General features: G+C 42.2%; 1 protein-coding gene across 1 annotated transcript in view; it reads right to left on the bottom strand.

The window, feature by feature from the left end:
• The window catches only part of KCNIP4 (potassium voltage-gated channel interacting protein 4), a 1,317,771-nt gene extending 1,292,804 nt beyond the window's left edge, over positions 1–24,967 (bottom strand). Inside the window, exon 1 of the mRNA XM_086406319.1 lies at positions 24,851–24,967. Within this exon, the coding sequence (XP_086262445.1) occupies positions 24,851–24,911 (61 nt within the window). The 5' untranslated portion in view covers positions 24,912–24,967. The remainder of the gene's footprint in view (positions 1–24,850) is intronic.
• Positions 24,968–26,329: the final 1,362 nt, after the last annotated feature.

Genomic DNA, 26,329 nt, shown 5'->3' with positions numbered 1-26,329 from the left:
GACTGTGTCTGTCTTAGGATTATGGAATCACAGCAAATTGTCCTGGGTCATGGCACACAGTTCACGCTTAAGAAATCTGCTGAACTGATAAATGACAATAGAAGCACTGGAGACAGAAGACTTGGTTAAAGCCCACCTTTGCTTGCTGCAACCTTGGACGAATCACTTTAGCTGACTAATACTCAATTATCTAATGTTTAAAAAGATATTATCACCACTTACCTCTAGGATATATTGAAGAGCAAAATGATATGTTGTCAACCAAAGATTTTGAAAGTTGGAAAAGGTTTATTAAAAATTATTATTTTTTGAATAAATAAAGCTCCTCGAGCTAAATATATGCAATACTTACTGGGTAATTGCTATGGATAAAAGCTTTATATGCATTATCTCATATAATTCTAGGGCTTCCCTGGTGGCTCAGATGGTAAAGAATCTGCCTGCAATGCGGGAGACCTGGTCTTGATCCCTGGGTTGGAAGATCTCTTGGAAGAAGGCATGGCAACCCACTCCAGTGTTCTTGCCTAGAGAATCCCCATGGACAGAGGAGCCTGATGGGCTACAACCCATGGGGTTGCAAAGAGTCAGACATGACTGAGTGACTAAGTACACATATAATTCTAACATATACAATACTTCTAGAAGGCTCATATCATTAATCCACTTAACAAATTTATAAAGTAATAAGTGGAACCAGGATTCAAATAAAAGCAATATCACTCAAAGGCTTGATTGTGACAACCAGACAAGAATGCCTCCTATTATTATACTATGAATTTACCTCTTTCTTCAAAGAAGAGGGTTTATCTTTCACAAGAGACAAATTATACCAGTTTATGATAATACACCAGGTGGTTTTCCCTCAAATAACTGAGGGAAATCCAACACTTCAGGAATCATCATCTTTGTGACCAATCGTTAAATAATCAACATGTTCCAGGCACCAGAATAAGCACTTTACAGTTACCAGTTCTAAACTTCTTAATAATCCTCACTTTAACAACAAGGAAAGTAAGACTTAGGAAGAATAAATCAAACAATCTGCGTTCCTAGAACTTGAGGTACCACACCTCTCTATTATTGTCAACACTGTGCTCTTTAGTCTACCAGGTATAGTGATGGCTTCCGAGTCTGTGCTGAGAAGCACTATGAAAACATACATCCTTAGGAAGGTTCCTTCTTTAAGAGAGAGAGAGAGAGAGAGAGAGAGAGAGAGAGAGAGAGTGTGTGTGTGTGTGTGTGTGTGTGTGTGTGTGTGTGTGTGAGCATCTCAGTCATGTCCGACTCTGTGACCCCATGGACTATAGCCCGACAGGCTCTCCCGTCCATGGACTTCTCCAGGCAAGAATACTGGAGTGCATTGCCACTCCATTCTCCAGGGGATCTTCCCAACCCAGGGATGAAACCCGGGTCTCCCACATTGCAGACAGATTCTTTATCATCTGAGCTACCAGGGAAGTCCACATCCTTCAAGTATGTTACTTATATTGTAGAACATTCATGAGATACTCAGATAACCAGATGATCAAGTATATTTGTTCTGTTTTACTGCTGTAACAAATTACTACTGACTCAGGGTACAAAACAAAATGTAAGTATTATCTGACAGTTTGGTGGATCAGACATACAACACTGAACAAAAATCAAAGAGTTGGGAAGGCTAGATTCCTTCCTAGAGCCCCTAGGGAAGAACCCATTTACCTTTCCAGCTGTGAGAGGCCACCCACATTTCTTGGCCAGTGGCCCCCTTCTTCCATCTTCAAAGCAATGAGTATGCATCTCTCTGACCCTTCTTCCTTGGTGACACGCCTCTCTGACCAGAATCAGGAAAGGCACATTACCTCTTAGGACTCATGTATTAGACTGGATTCACTCGATTATCCTGGATAATCTCCCCCTATCAAAGTCCTTAATTTAATTGCATCTGAACATCTCTATCACTTTGTAAAGTAACAGTCACAGGTTCCATGGATTAAAACACGGATGTCTCTGGGGCTCCGTTGCACTGCCTACCACACAAAAGCAACATATTTACTAGGGGCATATTCCACCTAACCTCCTAAAGCTCCCCAGCCACTCTCAAAGAGCAAAGACTGAATGGAGCTACCAAAGCAGAGGAGAGGAGGAGGCCTAGGAGTTAGGTAGACAGCAAAAGTGGGAGCTCAGGAAGACCTGAACCACAAGGCTGGCCTCAGTAACATCATACCCATCCTAGGGCCAGGGTACCCCAATAATATTTCAAGAGAATACAACTGTAACTAGAGAATGAGCTACACATTATCCAATTACTTTCAAACAGTTTTCATGTTTAAGATTTCAGTCACATCAATTTGTTTCTAATACAGAAGATATATTAGTCTTCTATATAAATTTGGGAGATGCTATGAAGAGTAGAAAGAACAAAGGCACTGGAGTTGGATGCAAATGGACTTAAATCTGTCATCCACATGCTCTGACACTTGCTGTGTGACCTAGAGCACACTGCTTAACCTTTCTGACCCTTGGTCCCCATATCTGTAGAATGGAGGCAATTCTACTTACTCATAAAATATGGATATAAAGATCTAATGCAATTAGACATATACATGCTGAAACAAGGCCAAACACTTATTGGAGCAAAACAAACATGAAGCCCTTTCCAATCAGTCCACCTATGGAGGCTGCAAGTTTAATGAACATAGGAAGAATATGATCTTCACTTTTGGATCCTTCTTCTACTCACCCACTCAGCACCTGGAAGGATGCCTAGTCCATGGTAGACATCCTGTATATATTAGTTGAATCATATTGAAGTATTCTTTTCCCCTTAGATCTTGTGAATAAACCTCTGGTTTGGATCAGTGATTAATTACACAGTCAGGCTGTCCTAGCAAGACCTAATTTCTTGGAACATCCTTTGGAGCCCTCCGGGATGGCTGGGCAACTTCACAAGTCTCATGCACAGACTGTGAAATTTAACAGTAGTCTTGCATAGAAGCCACAGTAGACTAGTAACATACAACATACATTAAATGGCAGAAAATAGCTCAATTCACCATATTCAGCATCAAAATATCTTTAATAAGAGTGCAAGTGACAATGAGATAAATGTTTTCCAGAATCCTTAACACTGAGTTAAATCACCAAATTCTCCTGAGCTGAAAAACAAGCCACCAATTCCATTCCACCCAATGGTTAAGAAATACGTAAATTAGCAAAGAATGTATGACAAAGTAATATTTCCAAAGTTAGTTGTTTTTCCTTAGTTCTCAGTTCAGTTCAGTCGCTCAGTTGTGTCTGACTCTTTGCGACCCCATGAATCGCAGCACTCCAGGCCTCCCTGTCCATCACCATCTCCCGGTGTTCACCCAAACTCATGTCCATCGGGTCGGTGGTGCCATCCAACCATCTCATCCTCTGTCGTCCCCTTCTCCTGCCCCCAATCCCTCCCAGCATTAGAGTCTTTTCCAATGAGTCAACTCTTCACATGAGGTGGCCAAAGTACTGGAGTTTCAGCTTCAGCATCAGTCCTTAGTTCTGGTCATTTATAAATGCAAAATGAAGTGAGTAGGAAGTATGTGGCTCTTTGGAAAAATAGTAACTATTTGGGATTATCTTCTTCCCAGTTAGGGGCTTCCCTGGTGGCTCAGACAGTAAAGAATCTGCCTGCAATGTGGGAAACCTGGGTCCAATCTCTGGGTTGGGAAGATCCCCTGGAGGAGGGCATGGCAACCCACCCCAGTATTCTTGCCTGGAGAATCCCATGGACAGAAGAGCCAGGTGGGCTACAGTCCATGGGGTCACAGTCGGACACAACTGAGTGACTAACACTTTCACTTTTTTCACTTTTCTTCCCAATATAACTAAAGATTACAAATCTATTACCATGCTGCTCAAACCCTTATCCCCTCCCTAAGAAAATGTCAATCCCTCTGTTTCAGAGAATAGAGTAACCTGTTGAGGAGGAAGTCCTCCCCAAACCTAAATTCTTGCCTGCTGTCTCAGAAAAGAGGCTCACCATCCCACACTCCTTACCAAGCCCCACCTCTCCACTGTCTGACTCATTTAGACAAGAGATATTTTGGCACTGGGGGTCCAAGTATGACAACATACCATCCCTGGCCCAGAACAACTCAGACACAGAAACACAGGAGACCAATATAGCAATAAAATATTCCACAAATAACACCACTCAGGAAGAACGAACTACACCCATCAATGCAGCTAGACCTCCAAGACAAAATAACTGAAAAAATACGCCATTTGTATAAATTTAAAAGCATGCACATTTCTGCAGTTGAATGTCTGTGTCCCTTCCGACCTCAAATTCATATGTTGAAAACCTAATGTGATGGTGGGCTTTCCTGGTGGCTCAGATGGTATAAAGAATCTGCCTGCAATGCAGGAGACCTGGGTTCGATTCCTGGGTTGGGAAGATTTCCCTGGAGAAGGGAATGGCTACCCACTCCAGTATTCTTGCCTGGAAAATTCCATGGACAGGGAAGCCTGGTGGGCTACAGTCCATAGTGTCACAAAGAATTGGACACAACTGGGCAACTAATACTAACTAATGTGATAGTATTAGTAGGTGGGGTCTGGCAGAGGTGACTAGGTCGTGAGGATGGCACCCTCATAAGTAGGATTAGTGGTCTTATGAGAGACTCTTCCCATAAGAGTTTCCTAGCCCACTTCTCGGAGAAGGCAATGGCACCCCACTCCAGTACTCTTGCCTGGAAAATCCCATGGATGGAGGAATCTGGTAGGCTGCAGTCCATGGGGTCGCTAAGAGGCAGACACGACTGAGCACCTTCACTTTCACTTTTCACTTTCGTGCATTGGAGAAGGAAATGTCCCACTGCTGGGCATACACACTGAGGAAACCAGAAGGGAAAGAGACACGTGTACCCCAATGTTCATCGCAGCACTGTTTATAATAGCCAGGACATGGAAGCAACCTAGATGCCCATCAGCAGATGAATGGATAAGAAAGCTGTGGTACATATACACAATGGAGTATTACTCAGCCATTAAAAAGAATACATTTGAATCAGTTCTAATGAGATGGATGAAACTAGAACCTATTATACAGAGTGAAGCAAGCCAGAAAGAAAAACACCAATACAGTATACTAACGCATATATATGGAATTTAGAAAGATGGTAACAATAACCCTGTGTACGAGACAGCAAAAGAGACACCGATGTATAGATCAGTCTTATGGACTCTGTGGGAGAGGGAGAGGGTGGGGAGATTTGGGAGAATAGCATTGAAACATGTATAATATCATGTATGAAATGAGTCGCCAGTCCAGGTTCGATGCACGGTACTGGATGCTTGGGGCTGGTGCACTGGGACGACCCAGAGGGAGGGTAGAGTAGGGAAGGGAGGAGGGAGGAGGGTTCAGGATGGGGAACGCGGGTATACCTGTGGTGGATTCATTTCGATATTTGGCAAAACTAATACAATATTGTAAAGTTTAAAAATAAAATTAAAAAAAAAAAAAAGGGAAATGGCAACCCACTCCAGCGTTCTTGCCTGGAGAATCCCAGGGATGGGGGAACCTGGTGGGCTGACGTCTATGGGGTCACACAGAGTCGGAAACAACTGAAATGACTTAGCAGCAGCAGCCGCCCACTTCTGCCATGTAAGGATACAGATGAGTGCCCAGCAGAGTGCCCTCACAAGACCATTCTGGCAGTCTGATCTCAGACTTGCAGTCTCCAGAACCGTGAGCAACAAATGCTGTTCGTAAACTACCCAGCCTGTAAACTACCCAGGTAGTTCGTAAACTACCCAGGTCTTTTATTACAGTGACCTGAAAGGACTAAGGCTCCCCTGAAACATGACACATGGTTCATGCACACTTAAACATGCAGATGAAAGGATGTTGAAGTAAATTGGAAGGATGTAAACAAAATTCAGTCATGGCTGTAACTGTAGGAAGGAGGGGACAGGAAAGAGAGCATGGAAGGTAACAAAACAATTGTCAACATTATTGTTAACATTTTATTGCTTTTCTGTAAAGAAGGCTGGAAGCAAATAATTTTGTAAAATTATTAACTATCAGTTTAGGGTAGGAAATCCTCAGGGGCTTATTAGTCTCTATACTTCTCTGTACGCCTATCAGTTCAGTCGCTCAGTCATGTCCAACTCTTTGCAACCGCATGGACTGCAGCACTCCAGGTAATTCAAACGTAAACAGGCAACTGCATAGCAGCACAGAAGGTGCTCTATGTGGCACATACAAGGCACAATGGGATATAACAGAAGAATGAGTCTCTCTGGTGTTTTCAGGACACTGCTTTCCACTGCCAGGTCAATGCCTATACACATGCCCGAATTTCTGCTGTTTAACCAAATGAATCTGTGAGCAGTTACTCCCTCAAGCAACTGCTCCATCTTCCCCCTTTCCTTCACAACTGAACTTCTTAGAAGAGTTGCCTACACTCGTTCTTCCTTTGTTTCCTCGCTCACACCCAAACCCACTGCAATCTGGCTTCTACCCCACTTAAATTGCTTCCACCTCCTAACTGCCAGATTCTTTCCGCTCTCATTTTACTTAACCATGCAAAGCACTTAAAGTAATTGACCAGGAACTGGAAAAGTTTCCTTCCCTTGGCGGTCACTGCTTCTGCCTCCCTTCATGGTTCATCACCGCCTCAAGTGTGGGTGCCTCCTCCCCGGTACAGTCACTTAATTCTAGGTTGTCTCCTAGGATGCCAAGCTGAGCTCAGTTCTCTCCCTAAGTGATTTTCTCTGTTCTCGTGACTTTACCTGCAATCTGCTGGCTTCTACATGTGTATTTCTAGACCCTTCTGAGACCTATACATCTACCTTCAATTGTCGGATGGGTTTTTCCCATGTTCTCCACCTGTACCTCCACCCTCTAAGTCTCAAAGCTACCACATCCTCAAGAACTGTCACTGAAGGTTAAAGCTAAGAATGTGGACTTCTTGACTCCTACTTTTCTTGTCCTCATTCCAATGTTTAGTGACATATTGGTTACAGTTGCAATGCGCCTCTTGAACCTACCACCTCATCCCCACCTGTCACGCTACTTTAATTTAGATCTCTCACTCCACACACTCTGCCCCACTTTTCCAACAGCCCCCTTGAATTCCCTGTAATTACCACTATCATTTTTTAAACACAAATAAATGTCATTCCCTTGCTCAACATTCTTAAATACCTCCCACTGCCTGCAGATTTTCCTTTAAACTCCCCAAGCATAAATGCAAGGGCTTGAAACAATCCACCACCATCCATTCTTCCAGCTTCACTCTGGGGTACATCTTCCCACACTGCCAATATTCAGGCCACCTGGACCTTCTAATCATTCCCCAGACGTGGCTTGAGTTTTCGTTCAAAGCTGGGCCTTGGCACAGGCTGTTATAACTACACTGGAATCCCTTTCTCTCTCTTCCACTGGTTTTCATGGCAGCTGATCCATTCAACAAATATTTCAGAGCCTACCATGGGCAGACCCTTTTCAAACTCATGGAATATCTAGTGAACAAAACAGCCCATCCCTACACTCTTGGGGTCTAAATTTCATAAGACTGAATTGCAGTCAATAAATCTGAGGCATGGTTTGAAGATGTCTGCTTCAATCGTTAATAAGGCTTTCACAAAATCAGTGTTACATATGACCTTGGTGGCTTTTTCATGTCATCATAGCTCATCCTCTCCAACTAAATCTCATCTTCCACTTTAAGCCCATCAGCAGCAGGTTCACACATGCACCCATCCTATAGAATCTTTAAAATTTACAGCTCCACCTTCTCTTGCTGGAAACTATCTCTTCCCATGAAGGAAAGGAATCTTTCCTCTAGAGGGTTTGCAATTACATGTTGGAGTTGGGTAGACAATGTTGACTCAGGTTCCTCACAAATCAGCAGGCATCAGACCCACCCTGCATGAGTTCATAGAAGAGAAACAACAACAGATGAGCTCTTGGTGGTTAAGTCAGGAAATGCCCATATGGTAGTGCTGGTAACCTATACTGTATTTTTATTATTTTTTATATGTGTTTATTACATGTGTATCTCATGTAATCCTTGGATATTTGTAGAGAGACTAAGTCTTCAGAATTGTAACATCCATCATGCATGAAACAGTGTAGAATTAAAAATGCAGAAAGAGTATGCCAGAAACAAAGGAGGACAAAACATAGTCTGAACAGTATAGTAAAGTGCTCAGCTGGGATGGAAAATGACCGCAAGTGGCTTGAAGCACTGAGAGGAAGGGTGAACAGTTAATCACAGTGATGCAAGGCAGAACTACCTCTGTGACACTTGATATCTGTAAAAGTGAACACATAAATATATGAGGAAGTTAACTACTGATAAAATGGCACACTTTTTTTTTTTTTTTTTTTAGTTTTTTGCCACTGTTTGGTCCAAGCCTATAAAGTCAAGTATATTAGACTTTTCTCTTTACACTGCTGCTGCTGCTAAGTCACTTCAGTCGTGTCCGACTGTGCGACCCCATAGATGGCAGCCCACCAGGCTTCCCGTCCCTGGGATTCTCCAGGCAAGAACACTGGAGTGGGTTGCCATTTCCTCCTCCAATGCATGAAAGTGAAGAGTGAAAGTGAAGTCACTCTTTGTACTAGTCAAGAACAAATAGAAATGCCTTCACAAGAGACTACTAGGATCAAAACCTTTTGGATATGACATTACTCTTTCCAGCATGTTTATTATTATCCAAGAAAAGAAAGAAGTTCAGCTTTACTAATAATTAGTATGCATGTTTCTTGAAGTATATGTGTATAATATATAAGGAAATCTATAAAAAAGAAAGTATATACTCAAAATTTTTTCACAGATCAGGGTATAAGATCAAAACACTTTGGAGACTGCTGACCTAGACACTAAATGGCTAGCAAAGAGTTTTAAATCACAGATCAAAATCAGATTTCAGAGGGTAAGCAAGGCAGAAGGGAAAAGGTAAAAAGTAAAACAAATAAAAACAAGACAGAAAATAATTTCAGATGCCATAAAGGCATAATCAACAGTCTGCTGGTTACTGGGATAACTGCCTTACACTTTTTGCTGAGTGTAGGGACCAAGGCCAGAAGACGTGATGTGGTTATTTTGCTCCCCTGCTTAAAACCTCTGATCATTTCTCATTCCTCTTAAGATAAAGTTCAAATCCTTAATAAAACTCAACCATCCAGGCCTATCTGCCTCTTCAGTATTTATCATTAGTCTCTCTCTCTCTCAGACATTTTTAGTTCTTTAAGTATATTCTCCATACTTGTCTTTAAGTATCACTCAGGTGTCAACTTAATGTACACTTTCTTTAGGAGTTATTTTCTGAGCCCTAAAACATATTCAGTTTTTCCCCATATGTTCCTATAGCATCCTTTGCTCATTGTTCTGAAACTCTCAGCAGGATGCTAATGCATTGCTGAAAGTCTCTCTTCCATGCTGGCCATCTGTGAAGCCAGAGAAGGTATCTGTGTCTCCCAAGCACCCAGCACAATGTTTGATTTATAACACACTAAATAAATGTGTTGAATGGAGTGAAATTGAGTGTTATGTGTTCTAAGACTCAGGGAGAGAGGGATGGAAAAAATTTCTTTGAACTCCTGAAGAACTTGCTTATTACATTTCATGTTGGCAGAACTATGAGGCTCACCTAATAGTTAAAACAATATCTGACTGTTTTTTGTCAGTACATTTAAATATACTCCATTATCCACTGGTCAACACATATTTGAATGCCCCTGTGGGTCCTGGGAGTGTGCACAGTCTCTTTACTCTGGCTTGGTAGATAAGAAACAATTAATTAGAACTGTATTCATTAAGGAACAGTATTAAAGGGATTCATGACTTCTTCTGACAGAGTGGAGGATGGCTGAAGTTCACAGCTTGCAGTAATGATATATATTCTCAAATGGTTAGTCTCAGCAAGACTGCCTGTGTCCAGTGTCCATAAGGGAGGGTGGGAGATGTGGTTGCAGGATCTAGCAGTCCAGGGAGGGAAGGGAGTGGAGTGATGGCAGATATGTAAGCAGAATGCTCTCTGAATCAAAATCATACCTTTGCATGGGATTCTAACATCCTTCCAAAGTTTGCCTGTGTTAACTTCCAATGCCCAGCCTGCCCCAGACCCTTCACTGACACTAGCTGCCCCACATCAGTCACTTCCATCAGTCCTTCAACTCAGGCTCAGGGAGACCCTGCCAGCTATTTTCATTCAAACTCTTTGGGCATGAATGGTTGTTTGCCCAACACACAAGACTGGGTATCCAGGCTCTTCCCATGCAGCATCATTTGAACTGGGCATTGGCTTTGGATCTTTACCTTGGGTATGATCTAGAAATCCACAGGGAACTTTGTCAGGTCACTTTCCTTTAGCTCCACGTACCACCAACCCGGACAGTAAGCACTGTATCTGCTGAGCTGAGGCCACCCTCCCAGAACAATGTCAGGTCAGCCCAGAGCGCCACTCCTCATATGTCCCTGGCCTTGCCTATCCCATGCAGCCAGAATGCCTCAATTAAGACTGCCTCGGTCAACAGCCCTGTTCTTCCCCATCACTAGCCATGTGACTATGGGTGAACTACTTAACCCTCTTGAGCCTCAATTCATTTATCAACAAAAAGGATATTCAACACTCCCAAGTGTTCCCCTTAGCAAAGTATACCTCCAGCACCTCCAGTACAATGTTGGACTTAGTGCTTTTGGCCACACATACACATACACACACACACACACACAACTTCCTTCCTCTCTCTTCTGGATAATAGCTTCACATCACCACAAGCAAAGGTCTTCACTCAGACCCCTAAGTTGAGTATGGAGCCTGCTTATGTGCACATCCTTGACCCTGCTGCTCCTTGATCACCCAAGGCCTGCATTCAGTCCATCACAAAGACCACCCATGAAGTCCCCCAAATCCACCAATTCCTTTTCTTCCCCTCCAACGTCCCCCACAACTGGGCAGTCCTTCCAGAAGCCTGGACAACAGCAATGTCCCTCAGCCGTCCTTTCCACCTGAACCCTTCCATCCTTCCGCCTTCCTTTACAGCAGGACAAGTCTTCTAAGGTCTTGCTTTTAGTATGCCTTTCTCAGAAATCTTGACTCCTTGGCCACTGGATAAAATCCACCCCATGAGATTTTCCTCAATCTCATGTCTCAGCCTCAGCACTTCTCAGACCATGATCTACTCCAGCCAAATTGCTGGAGTTCGAACCCCATGAAGTCCACCATGCAACCCACAAAATGGTTCCTTGAAATCTCTTTAAACCTCCATGGTCATTCAAAGCCCAACTTCTCCACTGGGTCCTACCCAGCAGATCCCCCAGGATGGCCTCCTCATCCCTTCAGCCTTAGAGGTCAAGACTGACCCCTTGCAGGGACTAAGTGCCCCTTCCTCACAACCTCCTTCCTCCATAACTGCCCCTGTCTCCCAGATCCCAATCTCACCACTCTCCAGACTGCCTATCCTGAAGATCAAAGGACTTTTAATCAGGCCAAAATATCATAGAAATGATATGATAAATCATATTTATCAGATCCCAAGTATCTGTCAGGCACTGTGCTGAGCATCTGCTATATACATTGGTTCAGTTCATCCTCCATACAACCTGTCAAAATGGATTCTCTTTATTGATTTACCATTCTATGTACATTTGAGTGTTTTTTAATAAGGAAAATAGTAAAAACTAAACAAATATACAAAAAATATAGTATATACAAGTATTATTATAGTATACATAAATAACATTATAGTAGTATAGTACATATAGTTTTATCTTTGAGAGAATATAGGATAAAAGCTATGCCAGAAAGTAAAGTAGGATCAGGGAATAGGGAGACACAGGCAAATTGTTATGTTAGATGATGTCATCAGATAAGTAATATTTTAATGAGAACATGAAAAGGGGAGGAAGCAAAACAATGGAGTATATGGGGCAAGAATGTTCCAGGCACAGACAAAGAAGCTAAGCTACAGAGTGGCCACATGACTTCCTAAGGTAGCAGACACAGTATTTGAAACCTAGGCCTGACCCCAAGTCTTATCCTTATACAATCTTCTTCATCCACCATGAATGTTCTGTAGCATTTCACTCTTAACAGGCTTTGGCTTTTTGAAACTCTTTCACTCCCATTAGTTGGCAGCCATGGGCCATCTATGGGCAGGACACTGACCTCCATAACATTCTCCTCTCCAATTTTTTCTCAACTATAACATGGTTCCCCAGTTTTATATCCACTTCGCACCTTTATTCTTCATAGATCTAATCCTAAACTCTGTCCCCTACTCAATTTCATGTCTTCAATTATCTTTATCTCTTTGCAACTGATTCTCAAGTTTGACTCTCCAGCTTAGTCTGATGGCCAGTTTCTTGCATTACTCTACACTCTATTCTCAATACCCATCACAATGCTTAATAAATTTGTGCGTCTCTGATATAAATTAAACTTGAACTCCGCATTTCCAACTGCCTTTGGGACAGTTTGACCCAGATCCTTTCCTAGCACATCAAAATCAGTATTTCTAAAAGTGAGCATGTTTTCTTCCCTCCATGTTACCATCCTCCAAAACCTGTTGACTTCCTGTGTTCCCTGTTTCTCCATCATGGCACCACGAGGCACCCATCACCAGTCTCCCCATCTTTCTCTTTCCCAATCATCCCACCCTCTCATCCCCACTGCCTTTACCATTGTGCAAATATTTGTTTTCTCTGGCTTAGACTAAGGTAACAATCTCCTAATGACATCCTTGTCAACAATGCCGCCTAAACATCTATGCAAAATTAATGTTCTTTATTCTGTCACTCCTAAATTTAACTAGCTCCCCACTGTCTAGAGACTTCCCTGTAGCTCAAAAGGTAAAGAATCTGCCTGCAAGGCAGGAGACCAGGGTTCGATCCCTGGGTTGGGAAGTTCCTCTGGAGAAGGGAATGGCAATCCACTCCAGTATTCTTGCCTGGAGAATTCCACGGACAGAGAAGCCTGGTGGGCTATAGTCTGTGGGGTCACAAAGAGCCGGACACAACTGAGTGACTAACACAGTCCAGTCCACTGTCTAGAGAATCCAATCTCACTCTTATGTACCAATAACTACTAGACTTCTACATTTTGACATCCTCAAAGACCTTAAAGGTTATAGTCCCAAATTGATCTCATTGTATTTCAACTAAACCTCCTTCTGTACTTTTCATCTTGGTAAATATACACCATCCACCAGTTACGAAAACCAAAAATCTAGGAGTTGAGCCAGGCTCCTCTTTCTCCCCCAACACCAATTACAGTTCAGTTCAGTCGCTCAGTCATGTCTCTTTGTGACCCCATGAACTGCAGCACGCCAGGCCTCCCTGTCCATCACCAACTCCCAGAGTTCACCCAAACTCATGTGCATCGAGTCGGTGATGCCATCCAGCCATCCCATCCTCTGTCGTCCCCTTCTCCTCCTGCCCCCAATCCCTCCCAGCATCAGAGTCTTTTCCAATGAGTCAACTCTTCGCATGAGGTGGCCAAATTACAACCCATCATCAAATCTTGTTGGCCTCATCCTCTACATCATGTGTACCCGCTACCTTCCATCACATCACTGATGCTTTTCTATGATCCCAGTGTGTCTCACTGCAATCAATTGTACCTCTGCAGGTCTACTCTGCTACTGTTTCATTCCCTTTCTGTCCATTTGCCCCATCACTGTGGTTGTCTTCCCATATGCAAATGTGGTCACATTCTGCCCTTGACTGAAACTGACCAGTAGGTCCCTGCTGCCTTCACATCCTGAAGCAGACTACTTCTCCAGCTCCCTATTTCCCTGTTCCCCTCTACCCTCACCTTCACTGCACTCAGGACTTCTCACCATTGCCTGATTATACCACCACATTCTCTCAGATTAAGCCTTAGAACCACAACGTTCCCTGCCTAACTATACATTTTCCCACCTGTTGTATTTATCTAGAAGACTCATTCCCATCTGCCAGTCCCATCCAGTCGAGGGAGCCTGCTGTGATTCTATCCAGCCTGCACGAGGTAACTCACACATGCCTTTCCAAAGCATTCTGTGCTTGGTGCTATCCTAAGATTTTGCACACACCAACTACTATCGCCCATGTCTATCTCCTTAACTAGATTCAGGGTCTCCCATGGGATATATTTCATCTCTGTATTCTAGTACTTAGAACAATATTTGACAAATAGTAGATGCTTAATATGTTTTACAAAAGAATTAATTGGCTCACATTTGGAGAATCCCTCACTGATATATGGAGTATCAATATTATCTAGTCTACAGTTTAATGCTGTCTTTTTCCGCATACGACTTGTTTTATATTTTAAGTGACTCTGTGAAACCAATATCACTTAGGAACAAACTGTGTGATCATGGAAGGTCTACCCCATGTTCCTTCAGCTTATATTTCACAGAAGACAAGGACTGCAGCTTCTGATATCCTCCATCAAGGACATACCCCCAGGGTCCTAGAAAAGCATTTAGCATGTGTCTTTGAAAATGAGATAAGCCAACATATTCTACCTAATCCATACACAATTGAGATCAAGTAGAATTCTGGGGTAGAGAAGGAAGATATGATTTAAAAGCTTAATTCCTAAACAACTAGCCTGCCTTTTTATTTTCTGAAATATTGACTTGCAGTGTCTCTCCTATAGTAGGTAATTGATCATTATGTTTCAAATGCATGACTGTTGAATAACAGACTCAAAACTATTTTGAAAACAACCAGAATACAGATTGCATTTAAAAGAGTTATAACTGTCACTGCTTGAGATCTGAAATTCAATTCTAATGATATTTATGAAAAGCCACAGTCTCACAACCAAGGGTCTGAGATAAATGTAACTGTGCTTTAAATTGCAATGTTCCTAACAAATTATTTCTACAGTTCAATCTTCCTAGTGTAGTGTTTGTAGATTCTACATTGTATTTATCCTGAGAGGTGAACAACAATCTTAAAGTCTTGGGTTTTGTGGACACTAATTTTCATTCTGAATCCACATCTACAACTTTAATTGAACTAGAAGGGTTTATATAGATTAACTGCAAAGCTGGTACTTCAATCATGTCAGAAGGGTTAGTATTTACCACCTTTGAGATTTGTGGTTTAGGATGTGCTGCCTTTTTAAAAACTACCTTATAACACCTCCATCGAAAATGAGGCCTACTCTGTAAATCCATGGCAGGAGAATTCTCTCCCTCTACATCCCTGCATACTGCTATATTTTGCAGTTGCCACCTTCCTTTTTCCACATTTCCCAATGTCTGGTTCTGAACTTTCAATATTGTTTTATTCTTGTTTCCCAAGATTTCTCTCCCCACAACTTAAAATTAATGTAATGCACCTGTGTTTCAGAGCCAGCACCAACGCTCAGAAATCACAACTTCGACAGGAAATTATGATGAAACCAGACCATGGGAAGAAAGCAAACAGGGAACAGATTGCAGCAATACCATGCAGCTCAGTAGGAGGCCTCAAATTAAAGGGAGTTGGGGGAAATAAATGATACAAAAGAGTATTGGAAGAATTCTTGGAAAAGATTAAAGAAAGACTTGGTAGAACTTGATGTTCACAAGTGTTTGCAATATTAAATCACATATAATAACATTCTTATGATAAATGATATTTATCACTATATATTTATTACTATATCACCTATGATAAGTGATAAATATCACTATAAAGTGATATTTAAAAATTAGAATGCTATTCTACTTAATTTTTTTAAATCTTACTAATTTGTAATGCCTTTACCTTTCAGTTCAGTTGCTCAGTCATGTCCAACTCTTTGCGACCCCATGAATCGCAGCATGCCAGGCTTCCCTGTCCATCACCAACTCCCAGAGTTCACTGAGACTCATGTCCATCGAGTTGGTGATGCCATCCAGCCATCTCATCCTCTGTCGTCCCCTTCTCCTCCTGCCCCCAATCCCTCCCAGCATCAGAGTCTTTTCCAATGAGTCAACTCTTCACATGAGATGGCCAAAGTACTGGAGTTTCAGCTTCAGCATCATTCCTTCCAAAGAAACCCCAGGGCTGATCTCCTTCAGTACCAGAATATTATTTAAACTGGCAAATAGAAAGCTAGACATTTTCGATTCCTTTCTGACTACCTTTAAACAGAAGTTATCACTCATTTTGTATTCTCCAGGCTTCAAAATGATGTTTGCCTTATTTTAAAAAGGTGCACTTCCTAACAGACTCCCAGCATCATAGGTTTTAAAATCTTTAAAACAGCTTAGATAGCGTCACCATGTATTTAACTGGAGGCCACATAAACCCATGTTACAGAAGAGAACACAGTGGGCAAAGTCAGGCAATGGAAAAAATATAGAATTTTGAGCTCAATTCTTTGACAGCTTTATTTTGTAAGATCCCAAAGAGAGAAAGATCAAGTTCAATATCACTGTTCGCCTTCACTGCATCCACTTGGAAAGGAATGGCACTTATATCCACTGGAAGTAATCTTGCTTTCAGAATCCATCTCACTTCATCTTTACCTCTATTATGGCAATAAATATTTTAAAATACACATGTTTAGTTATTTATTTCTCCCCTACTCAGCTCTAAATACTTGGTGCATACTCAGCAAATATCTCTTGAATAAATGGTAAGGTTTCTAAAGGCAGACTCCACTTCTCATTCATGCCAGCACTATGTAGTTTCTTGGTAAATATATATTTTTACTGGTTAATCTCATTTCTTCATTACAGAATCCATCCCTATAACCTACAAGTAATATAATTACCACCATCTTATAGGTGAAGAACGAGGAACAGAAACGTTATAGTCAGAGGCTATTTTGTATACCCCCACTTCTCTGAATTAAATAAGATTTCTCTAAATTAAACTTGTTTTAGGGACTGGATTTGATGGGGTTATTTTAGAAATGTCTGTTGCTTATTTCTATATTATTTGGGTTTTTCCAAACTCCTTGCAAACACAACAAGAAAACCAGAGGGTCTGTTTCCACAGCGATGGGATGGATTGGAGTATAAGAGGGTATCTCCACCTTTAGGCTTTAACCACAATGTGAGGTGCTTTTATTCATTTAACATCACTGGAGCACTTACCACATACAAAACATGGATAAAAGGTAAGAGCTAAACCAATTTTTTTGTAAGTAGTTTTTTGTGCTATTCTAATGAAAAATTGAAGTATGAAAAGTTACAATCCAAAAGAAAGCCCCTGGCAGGATATCCATGCTGAAATGCAGATCAGTTTAATAGTTACATGTGCTATTTTCAATCAAGTTTATTATAAAGCCCATAAAGACTTTTGGAAGTCATGTCTTCCCTGGTCAAAAAAAAAAAATCATATTTGGGGACATTATTGGGAACACCTTACTATCTGCAACACAGTGTGTAGGTACTATTATAGTGAAGACATGGGCGGGGGGAGCATGCATAGTCATGAGCTTGCAGCACTTACTCCATCAGTCAAATCTGATTTTGATTCCTATTTGTGAGCAGATAATGTCATTTCTTAAATAAACTGCTTCACTCAAAAGATTCTTCAAATATTAAGAAGTGTTGACATGTGGAGATGAAGTCTATTTCTTCTCCAAAACCTTTTTAAAGTAAAGACTTATTAAAAAAAATTGCCAGTTCGAATTCCCTCAAGACTTTTATTCACTATTCATGAGCAGATGCTACTGAGTATGTTGCGGGGGGCGGGGGGGTGGGGGGTGGGGGGGGGGAACGCTTCCGTAACTAAGTCAATCCTGATCTCAGGTAACCAAGACGTTATGCACTGTTACTGTAAAATGGGCTGAATAGTTATTTTTACCTAAATTTAAATAATTGGGGTAGAAGATGTAGGAGAGAGATGTTTCTAAAACATCAATAATGCATCTACAGGGACAACCTATTTCGAATGGGAGAACCATTAGACCACACAGGCTCTGTTCATTTGGGAAGAAAATTAGCCTTTAACATGTTGGCATGAAGGCCAAGTGCTCAATATGGCAAATTTTATATTTATATCCATATTCAAATAATTCATTAGAGTGTCAGAGTGAATGGAGAACTTACATGTTTAAACATTGAGTCTTTTTTTTTTCAGGCTTTCTAATACTAAGGACATTATGTATGTGTACAGAACAGTCTATAGTGAAGAAACTGGGCGAGAAGGCAGACAGCCCAAGTGGTGAGAGTTAAAGAGTTGAACTTCATCTCATCTCAGCCCTGCCATGGTTTCCATGCCCTTTCAATTCCCTTTCAACACGTGATTCTGTGAAGTCTGATACTAAAGAAAACACACCTAAGGAAATGGATATGTAAATGTTGAAAGATATCAGTTTTTTTTTTTTATAATTTTTCCATTCCTTTCCACAGTCACTGATATAATAAAGGGGTTTATCATCTGATGAAGATAATAATGGTAGACAGGGTTGGGGAGGGGTCGGTGTAGCCATTCAGGATCTGGGTTGGGAAATGTTATGAAGGGCTATTCTCTGTAACACTAACTCAGACCAGTACTGATAATCACAATCATGATTCAGGAGTCCTTAGCTCATCTTTCCACTCTTTTATTGGAAAGAGAACCAAGAGAGGTGATCATCACTCACTGAGGGGCCCCTGAACCACCAATCCCCTGGGGGTGACAGTTCTGGAAGGTATTAAGGATGACAGAGGGTCATAGCGACAGTATCCAAAGATGACACTGCCTATTGCTCTAAATACACAGAAAACACTGGTTACTTATTAAGCTTTTCTTCAAAAATGATGTAAACTCTCATAGCCACACATTACAGATACTCTCATAGCCACACATTACAACAGCCACACATGCGCAGTTTAGAGGAGCAGTATCTTGCTGTCACATTATTCATAGACCTGGCCCACGAAACAGAAAAGACAGAACCAAAAAAAAAAAACAGTGTTACTTCCAGTAGATGCCTTAACAAGCAATCAAACATGAACTGTAATTTTGGGTCTCTGGTAGGTCTACCACTGAGCAGTGCGGTTTAAATTCCATAACAATGTTTGAAGCACCTACTATTTTGTGAAGTGCTGTGCCAGTCATTAGCAGGGGTATGAAAATTAGCAATTCATGTACAGTACTCAGCATCAAGGTGTTATAACTTAAGACTGCACACCAAAGAAATATATATAGCTTCTTCTGCTTTGTCATTCAGAGGTAAGTCAAAGGAGAATGATTGATGAAAATTTAAAGCATAATTCTTTAGGGAGGGGCCGGGGGAAATCAGTAAGGCTACACTGAGAAAGACACTGCATTCAAGATGAGTGTCTCAGAGGATGGATTCAATGTTGAACATTCAACAGTGTTCAAGTGGGTCATGCGGGGTATAAAGCTCATCCTAAGCAGTAGGTAGAATATGAGACGTGTGGGGACTCGGGAACAATTCAGTTTAGCAGGTCAAAGTGTAGCCTTAAAAGAGTCATGAAAGAAATGTTGAGATAGAGGACTGTCACCACACTGTGGAAGTCTTGACTATCAAGCTAAGAAGATGGTATTTTTAGTGCTAAAAGTAATGGCAAGGTTTTGCGTAAGAGAATGATCTGACTCAAATCAGGTTTTAATAAAGGTATTCGGTTGTGTGTGAGGAGTAGCACGTAGTGCAAATAGAAGACAACTATGATGGTCTGGGAAATAAGAATATAACGTTAAGCAATGCAATGGGAGCTGGAGGAGGAGATGGACATAAAAGCTAGAAGAGAATCAATAAGGCTTGGTGACTGATTCCACATAGAAAGAGAGGAAATAAAGTGGAAAGGACCATAGAGAAAGAATCACTTTTGCTTTACTTTTTAACTGTGTGCCTCAAAAAATGATGTCACCATCATGAAAACTTGGATGATAAATTGTTCTTAGAAGAAAGTATATGTCTTTTCTGACATACTGACTTCAAGGTGCTGGTAAAACTTGTTGATGGGTCTGACCAATAGGGCACGCAAATGTCCATCTGGTAATGTGGAAAGGGATTGAGCCAGAGTTACAGACTAACAAGTCGTCTGTATCCAGATAAAATGTGTCAAAGCCACAGTTTGATTAGAGACAAATAAGAGAATGAAGACAGAACTCTGTGCAAAGTTGTACAGAATGGGCAAAGGAAGAAATAAAGATCAGAAAATGAGATCTGAGAGAAGTAGGAAGAGACAGAATAATGCAATGTCACAAAATACAAGGGGAATTCATTCATTCAATAAATGTTATTGAGCAAATACTGTATGCCAGGCTTGATGCCAGATGCTGCCAACAAGGTAGTAGGCACAACACAACAGCTCTGCTCCCAGGGTTCACAGTCTTCCAAGGAGTGTAGATAAATAGCATGAAGCATGGCAGTGAGTTCAGAAAAATGTGAATGGAGAAAAGAACACTAGGACCTTTAACCAAATGAACAGTTTTGAAAAAGAAGTAGGTGATTTAATGCCCAGTAGTGAATAAACCTATAGTGACAGATCAAGTTATATAACTTTAAAATATTTTTAATTAATTTATTTTAATTGGAGGCTAATTACAATATTGTGGTGGTTTCTGCTATACATTGACATGAATCAGTCACGGGTGCACATGTGTCCCCCGTCCCAAAACCCCTTCCCACCTCCCTCCCCATCCCACCCCCCTGGGTTGTCCCAGTGCATCAGCTTTGAGTGCCCTGTTTCAGTAAATGCCACTGAACGAATTAAAAACTCATTTTCCCTCTGTCCCTTCACCTCTCTCTCACACACACACACTTTAATCTGCTTGAAAGTCCCTAAGAAAGGAGGCTATTAAGCAAGCACACTCTGCAATGAAATATTGAAAAGCAATATTATCCACATCTTCTAGAACACCAGTGAAGACAAGAAAAACAAATAAAAGGATGAAAAAAAGACTAAGAAGGACCATGCACTTCAATCCCAGAAATATATCAAAAGAGTCAACTACTATCCAGTCTATGATTCCATGGAAATTTTGCATACATGTTTTATACTGCATGAATCATTAATTTCCAAACTATCTATAGCCTTATTTGATGAAACTTTGCATAAGCATTGGCCAAAAAAAAAAAAAAAAAGTGGAGCAAGCAGAAGAGGGTTGTTGAATTTTACCATTTCACCATGTGATTTGCTTAGAACCTTCTTACATTCAACAACACAAAGAAGACAGAATAATGCCTTGTGCCATAAAAAGCTTTTTCAGGATTGAGAACAGAGTTTTCACTACTACCCTTGTGGAATTACTAATTTGGGTTTATCTTTAATAAACTCCCAACTTAAGCTGAGGCCATGATAACATCCATCTAACAATACAAAAACGAAGAGCATTTTCCACTGTACTATTGTTGGTTGCCAAACTTGAGAACTTCCCAGGTGAAATGTGAAACTGAGTCCCACACACAGAGGGTAAGGAGAGAACAAAGAAAGAGGAGGACCGCTCCAGACTGGCCAGTGGCAGGTTTAATAAACAAAGGCCCTGAAATAACAAGGCTTGTCTTGAGTGAAGCAAGATGAGTAGATCTCCACACCTGCACTCCAGATTCTTAAAGGTTTATATAGAGGGTTTAATGAGGTTTAGTAATGAATACTATAGAATTCCATGGACAGAAGAGCCTGACAGGCTACAGTCCATGGGGTCACAAAGAGTCAGACACTACTGAACGACTAACACTTTCACAGTCATGAATACCACCCAGGTGTCCTTAAGTTACTCTCTCAAGGCTGTGTCCTTGAAAATGGCTTGTGCTGTGCAAATAATGGGCAGAACATACATCCCAAGGACAGGGGAGGCAGGTGATGGGCCTCTGATTGCCCAGTTTGGGCCACATCCTCTCCATGACCTCCTCTAACTATGGAAACACCCATTTCCCTCCCCATGTTGAGTTGTAGATTACGTCACATAATAGTTGCCATCTCTGTGTTAGATGGAAGAAATTAAGGACACCAGTGAATAATGTTGTGGGTTTTTTCCTCTGACCTTACTTCTGATTCTCTTTCAAATACACTGCTGAATAATCATCACCCTCTGCCTCTCCACCAGTAGTAGGATTATGTTTGATTTTGTACCAGGGAAGCAAATGACATGAAAAATTTGTTCTGGGCAAGCTTTTGGTATAATGTAGAAACTGATGAGAGGGAGAATAGAAGTGAGCTCTATGATTCCTAACAAACCTTCTCCACTTATATGTGACCATTGACAAGCATCCATTTCCCATTTTCCACAGTATTATCAACTACCATGACTTAGAAATGGTGTTAATCAGTTAGCATAGTAAATACATCACTCGTTAAAAGGAGTAAGAAGTGAGTTAAGTAATTGTATCATAAAGTTTTAGCAACTCACTCAACCTTGCTTCCATCTTTCCTGCATTTTCCTCTCTACTTTCACTTTAATGTAGTCTATGTTTCTCAATAAACTATTTTTCTGGCTCTAGAGTCCAGTCATAAAATACAGACACAAAACACACACACACGCTTCTCCAATTCCTGATTTCCCTCTAACCCTAATCCATTTCTGTCTGTCTGATCCTCCAGTTAAATTTCATTTTAATCCTGATTACATCATTTTATAAACTTTCATCCAAGAGACATATATTCAAAAGAAGATCACCATGGTCATGTTAGAAGATGCAAATATCCCATTTATTTTAAAGGAAATAAGAGGTCAGGAGCTATTGTTTTAACATATTACTGACCAGGGGATTTTTGTATACAGAAACTAATGCCTGTGGCTGGCGATTTGTTGCATAAGTGAACACTAAAACACTCCAGTCAATAACCAGGTACCAAAGACATTAATACATCTCTGGTCAAGAAGCCATTAAAAAGAACTGAAATTAGACTGGAAACCTTTAAAGATGACAGTCTTTTCTTGTCCCAGGATTAGTCAAGACTCAACACTTGAGCCCAAATCAAAGTATGGAAGTTTGCTGAAAATACAAAGACCTTTGCTGCAAAGACAGAGACCCTACGAAACAACTACATATCTGGGGACTATTCTCCAATTTAAACTTGAAACACTAAAAACAACAACAAAAAAGGGTGCTTCATTTTTTTTCTTCTAAAGTTAACAATTAACTTTAAAAGTTTTTCTTCTTCTAAACAATTAACTCTAAAAACATGTGAATACAATTCCAGAAACAGATGTCAGATCAATTCAAGCCAGAAAATGCTTCCTTTTTGGTCTCACCTGAGAAAGATATAAATCAGGAGCTTTCTATTCTCCAAATGAACAATGAACACACGCTGATTCTAGAGATGGTACTGAAAGTCTTTTCTTTTTTAATACATCATACTCCTCAGATGTGATTTCATCTTTCTCATTTTATCCAACAAGTAGAGATTATGGCCACCTATGGCACTGTGAACAGATGAGGCGAGCTGATTCAATCCCCATCTGGCCAATTAAAGACTAGGCTCAGCCAAAAAGCTGCTATTGCTGACGAGCTGAACAATGCAAGCCACCCAGTTCCCCAGACTTCTGTTCCTACAACCATCTCTATTTCTGAGAATCTACAATTGCCTTGTGCATGAGTAAGTTCCCGAAAGGCTCCCTACCCTATTGAGTCGAAGGAACTGCAAAGACAGAGACCCTATGAAATCAACTATGCAGCCCTCTACAGTTACAACTCTCATTCTGAAAAATTCAATCTCTTCAAGATTATGAGCATTGGCCCTAAGATATATCCTAGATATACTTAGTTTGCAATGAGTGGCAGCTATTGTCATGAGGGAAATGTGAACTATACATCATTATAAGTCATATTGGGGGCTCTAAAGGTGATAGGTTTTTTCCAGCCTACCAAGAGTATTTTCTCTAAGACTTTACATTCAAAAAAGACTAGGGTCCTCCCAGTTATAATAACTTGAACTACTGGACGGAAAGGAAGAAAAGGAACATATCCGTATCTCAATGTCTATAAATTAGGGCAATGGACTCTAGTTGAAGTGACTCCATTTCCCTGGGTATAAACACCTAAAATGTGGACATGCCTCTTTCCTTGCAACTTTATAGCCCTGAAGTACAACTTTTTCATCCTGCAAATCCAAACCATGCTGTGGCCACGTGTGACCCCCTCATTTTATATAATCTGGGAAAGGTCCACTCTCGATTACTCTCAGGTTCCCCACAATAACCTTCATTCGATTTACGACTCCTCTAAAATTTGTACACATGTAAAGCCACCTAAAAACAAACCAATTCTACCCAGGGGGCTTTACTGGGGTGTGGTGAGGGGTAAGGGAGCTATGGTCCCATATTCTGCTATGGATACCTGTCCCTGCTTTCGCAGAATGCATGATACTCTGAAAGCCAAGCTCCTTGCACAGAGTGCCAAGTACCTTTCCAAGGCTATACTGTGTATAAATTATCTCCGAGTGTCACTGAGGACCATTTTCTCTGAACACACTAAACTGAAGCTGACAATAAAATAAGACATACGGTCCTGCTGAAGAATCTGACCTGGGAAACATTCCGCCTGTGTATTACCAGGGGACGAAAATAGAGTTTTAATGAAGAAATGTTTGGGAGCATAAATGCACCGTGGAGGGAGAAGATCAATACTATTTCAGATCATCTATCCCCAGGTGTTAGGAGAAGGAAGTGTGAGGTCTGAAGTCATTTGGCAAATGCGTAAACAACATGGGAAATTTTCAGAGAAGGCAAAAGTAGGCACAGGATCGCAGGGGACCCTGACACTGGCGAGTTTCACACACACTTCAAACACCTCTTCTTTCCCGACCTGTACCTTGCATGCACCCCCTCTCCTCCGCACCCCCATTCCCGCCGCTGCCACCTCCCCTTCCCAGTCCCGCCCAGCTGACTATCTCACATGCAGCAAAGGCAACAAGCGTCCCCAGCCCAGGAAGGGGTCCCCGTCTCAGCTCGTGAGGGAAGCAGAGTGGAAGCGGGAGCCCGCTCCAACGCTTATTGCATCCTACCGCCTGTGGAGCTCGCCTCCTCCAGCTGAGCCGAGATGCTTTCCACCCTCCTCACGTTCATCTTTGGGGACGTAGGGCGCAGGAGCGGGACACGGGAGTCAACCGGCCCAGAAGCGTCTGGCGATGGGTCTGGCACCGGAGCGCACTCGCTGCTCGGCCCGGGGGCGTCCGCCGCGCTGGGAGCGAGAGAGTCGGCGGCGGCGGCGGGCAAGGCGCGCGGAGCGGATGCAGGTGCGGGCGGAGGCCGGCGGGGGGCGCCGGGGGCGCGGCGCGGTGCTGGGCAGCGGGGGCGCGCGGGTAGCGCGGGTGCCGGGGGCGACAGGCTGGAAACCGGAGCCGCTAACCGCTAGCCCGAGAGCCAGGCGCCCCCTCCCTTCGCCGCCTCTGCCACCTGCTGCCAAGTCACTGGATTGGGGTGGTGCTGGCCTGGGGGCTCTGACCACAGAGCATCCAGACCTTAAGGAGACCGGAAGCGATTCCGAGAGTTGCCCGGTGCCTCCAAGAGCCCTTCTTGCCGCGCGCAACGCCGGCTCTGCGGAGGGGCTGCAGGGCCCTACGCCTTCGCACAGAACCGTCTGCCGAATCCCCAGGGGCTCAGACTCCGAAGGCTAAACTTGAGGTTGCTGCCCAAAGTTAGGCTGAGTTCGAAGGACACCAGAAGGGTAGAGCAAGGAGATGCCTTCTCCAAAACCGGGCAGAGCGCCAGAGAGTCCTGGAACTCCTAGACGGGAAACTTCACGATTGAAGTTCGAACCAGTCATGAGACTTGGCTAGGTGTTGGGAAAGGCGGGCCCTTCACGCCCAGGTGCGCGGGCGGGCAAGGCCGAGATGAGAATGCCACTTTGGAGAGAGATTGGAGGGGATTGGGGAGGGGTTTTTCAGACGAGCATTCACAGGGAAGGTTTCATCTGAGGGCTCCCTGGCAGCTCTCCAGGGAGGTAGCTCAGCACCCCCGTGGGCGTTCATCACCCGGTGTCATATGCCCTCTTAAGCAAACCAAGGCAGGGGATGTTCAGGAAGAGAAAGACTAATCAATAAACCACTTGTAGCCATGGTTACTACTTGAGAAAATCAAAATTAAAATGCTGATATCTGTGTCCCCAAGAGTCAAGTGCATGAAGCATCTTTTGAGAAGGAAGGTCAAGCTGACCAGTTCCCTGGGCTAACCAAAATAAAATTCCTTCCCATTCTTAATGGACTATGATTTGGATGAAAGTCATTTCTTAGTGTTCTGCAAAACTACCAGCACTTCCTGTGCTGCAAACCTCATCCCACCCTTGGAGACTTTCACCAGCTGAAATCTAGCCCCTTACTCCAAGAATGTTTCAAATGACACTTTATATTTTTCACACCCTCATCCCATAAGTGACTCCCTTGATCTCTTGTGATGCCTCTGATTTTCCTTTCAGTTCATGAGCAAGGGGAGTGATACTGACATCATCATTACCTGGGTTCAAGGCTGCTACTTACTAACTTTGA

This window comes from Bos grunniens, chromosome 6, assembly GCF_055505025.1.
Source record: "Bos grunniens cultivar Pamir isolate PY7600 chromosome 6, Bosgru_T2T1.0, whole genome shotgun sequence".
NCBI classification, from domain to species: domain Eukaryota; kingdom Metazoa; phylum Chordata; class Mammalia; order Artiodactyla; family Bovidae; genus Bos; species Bos grunniens.
This window is presented reverse-complemented; position numbering and strand designations above follow the sequence as displayed.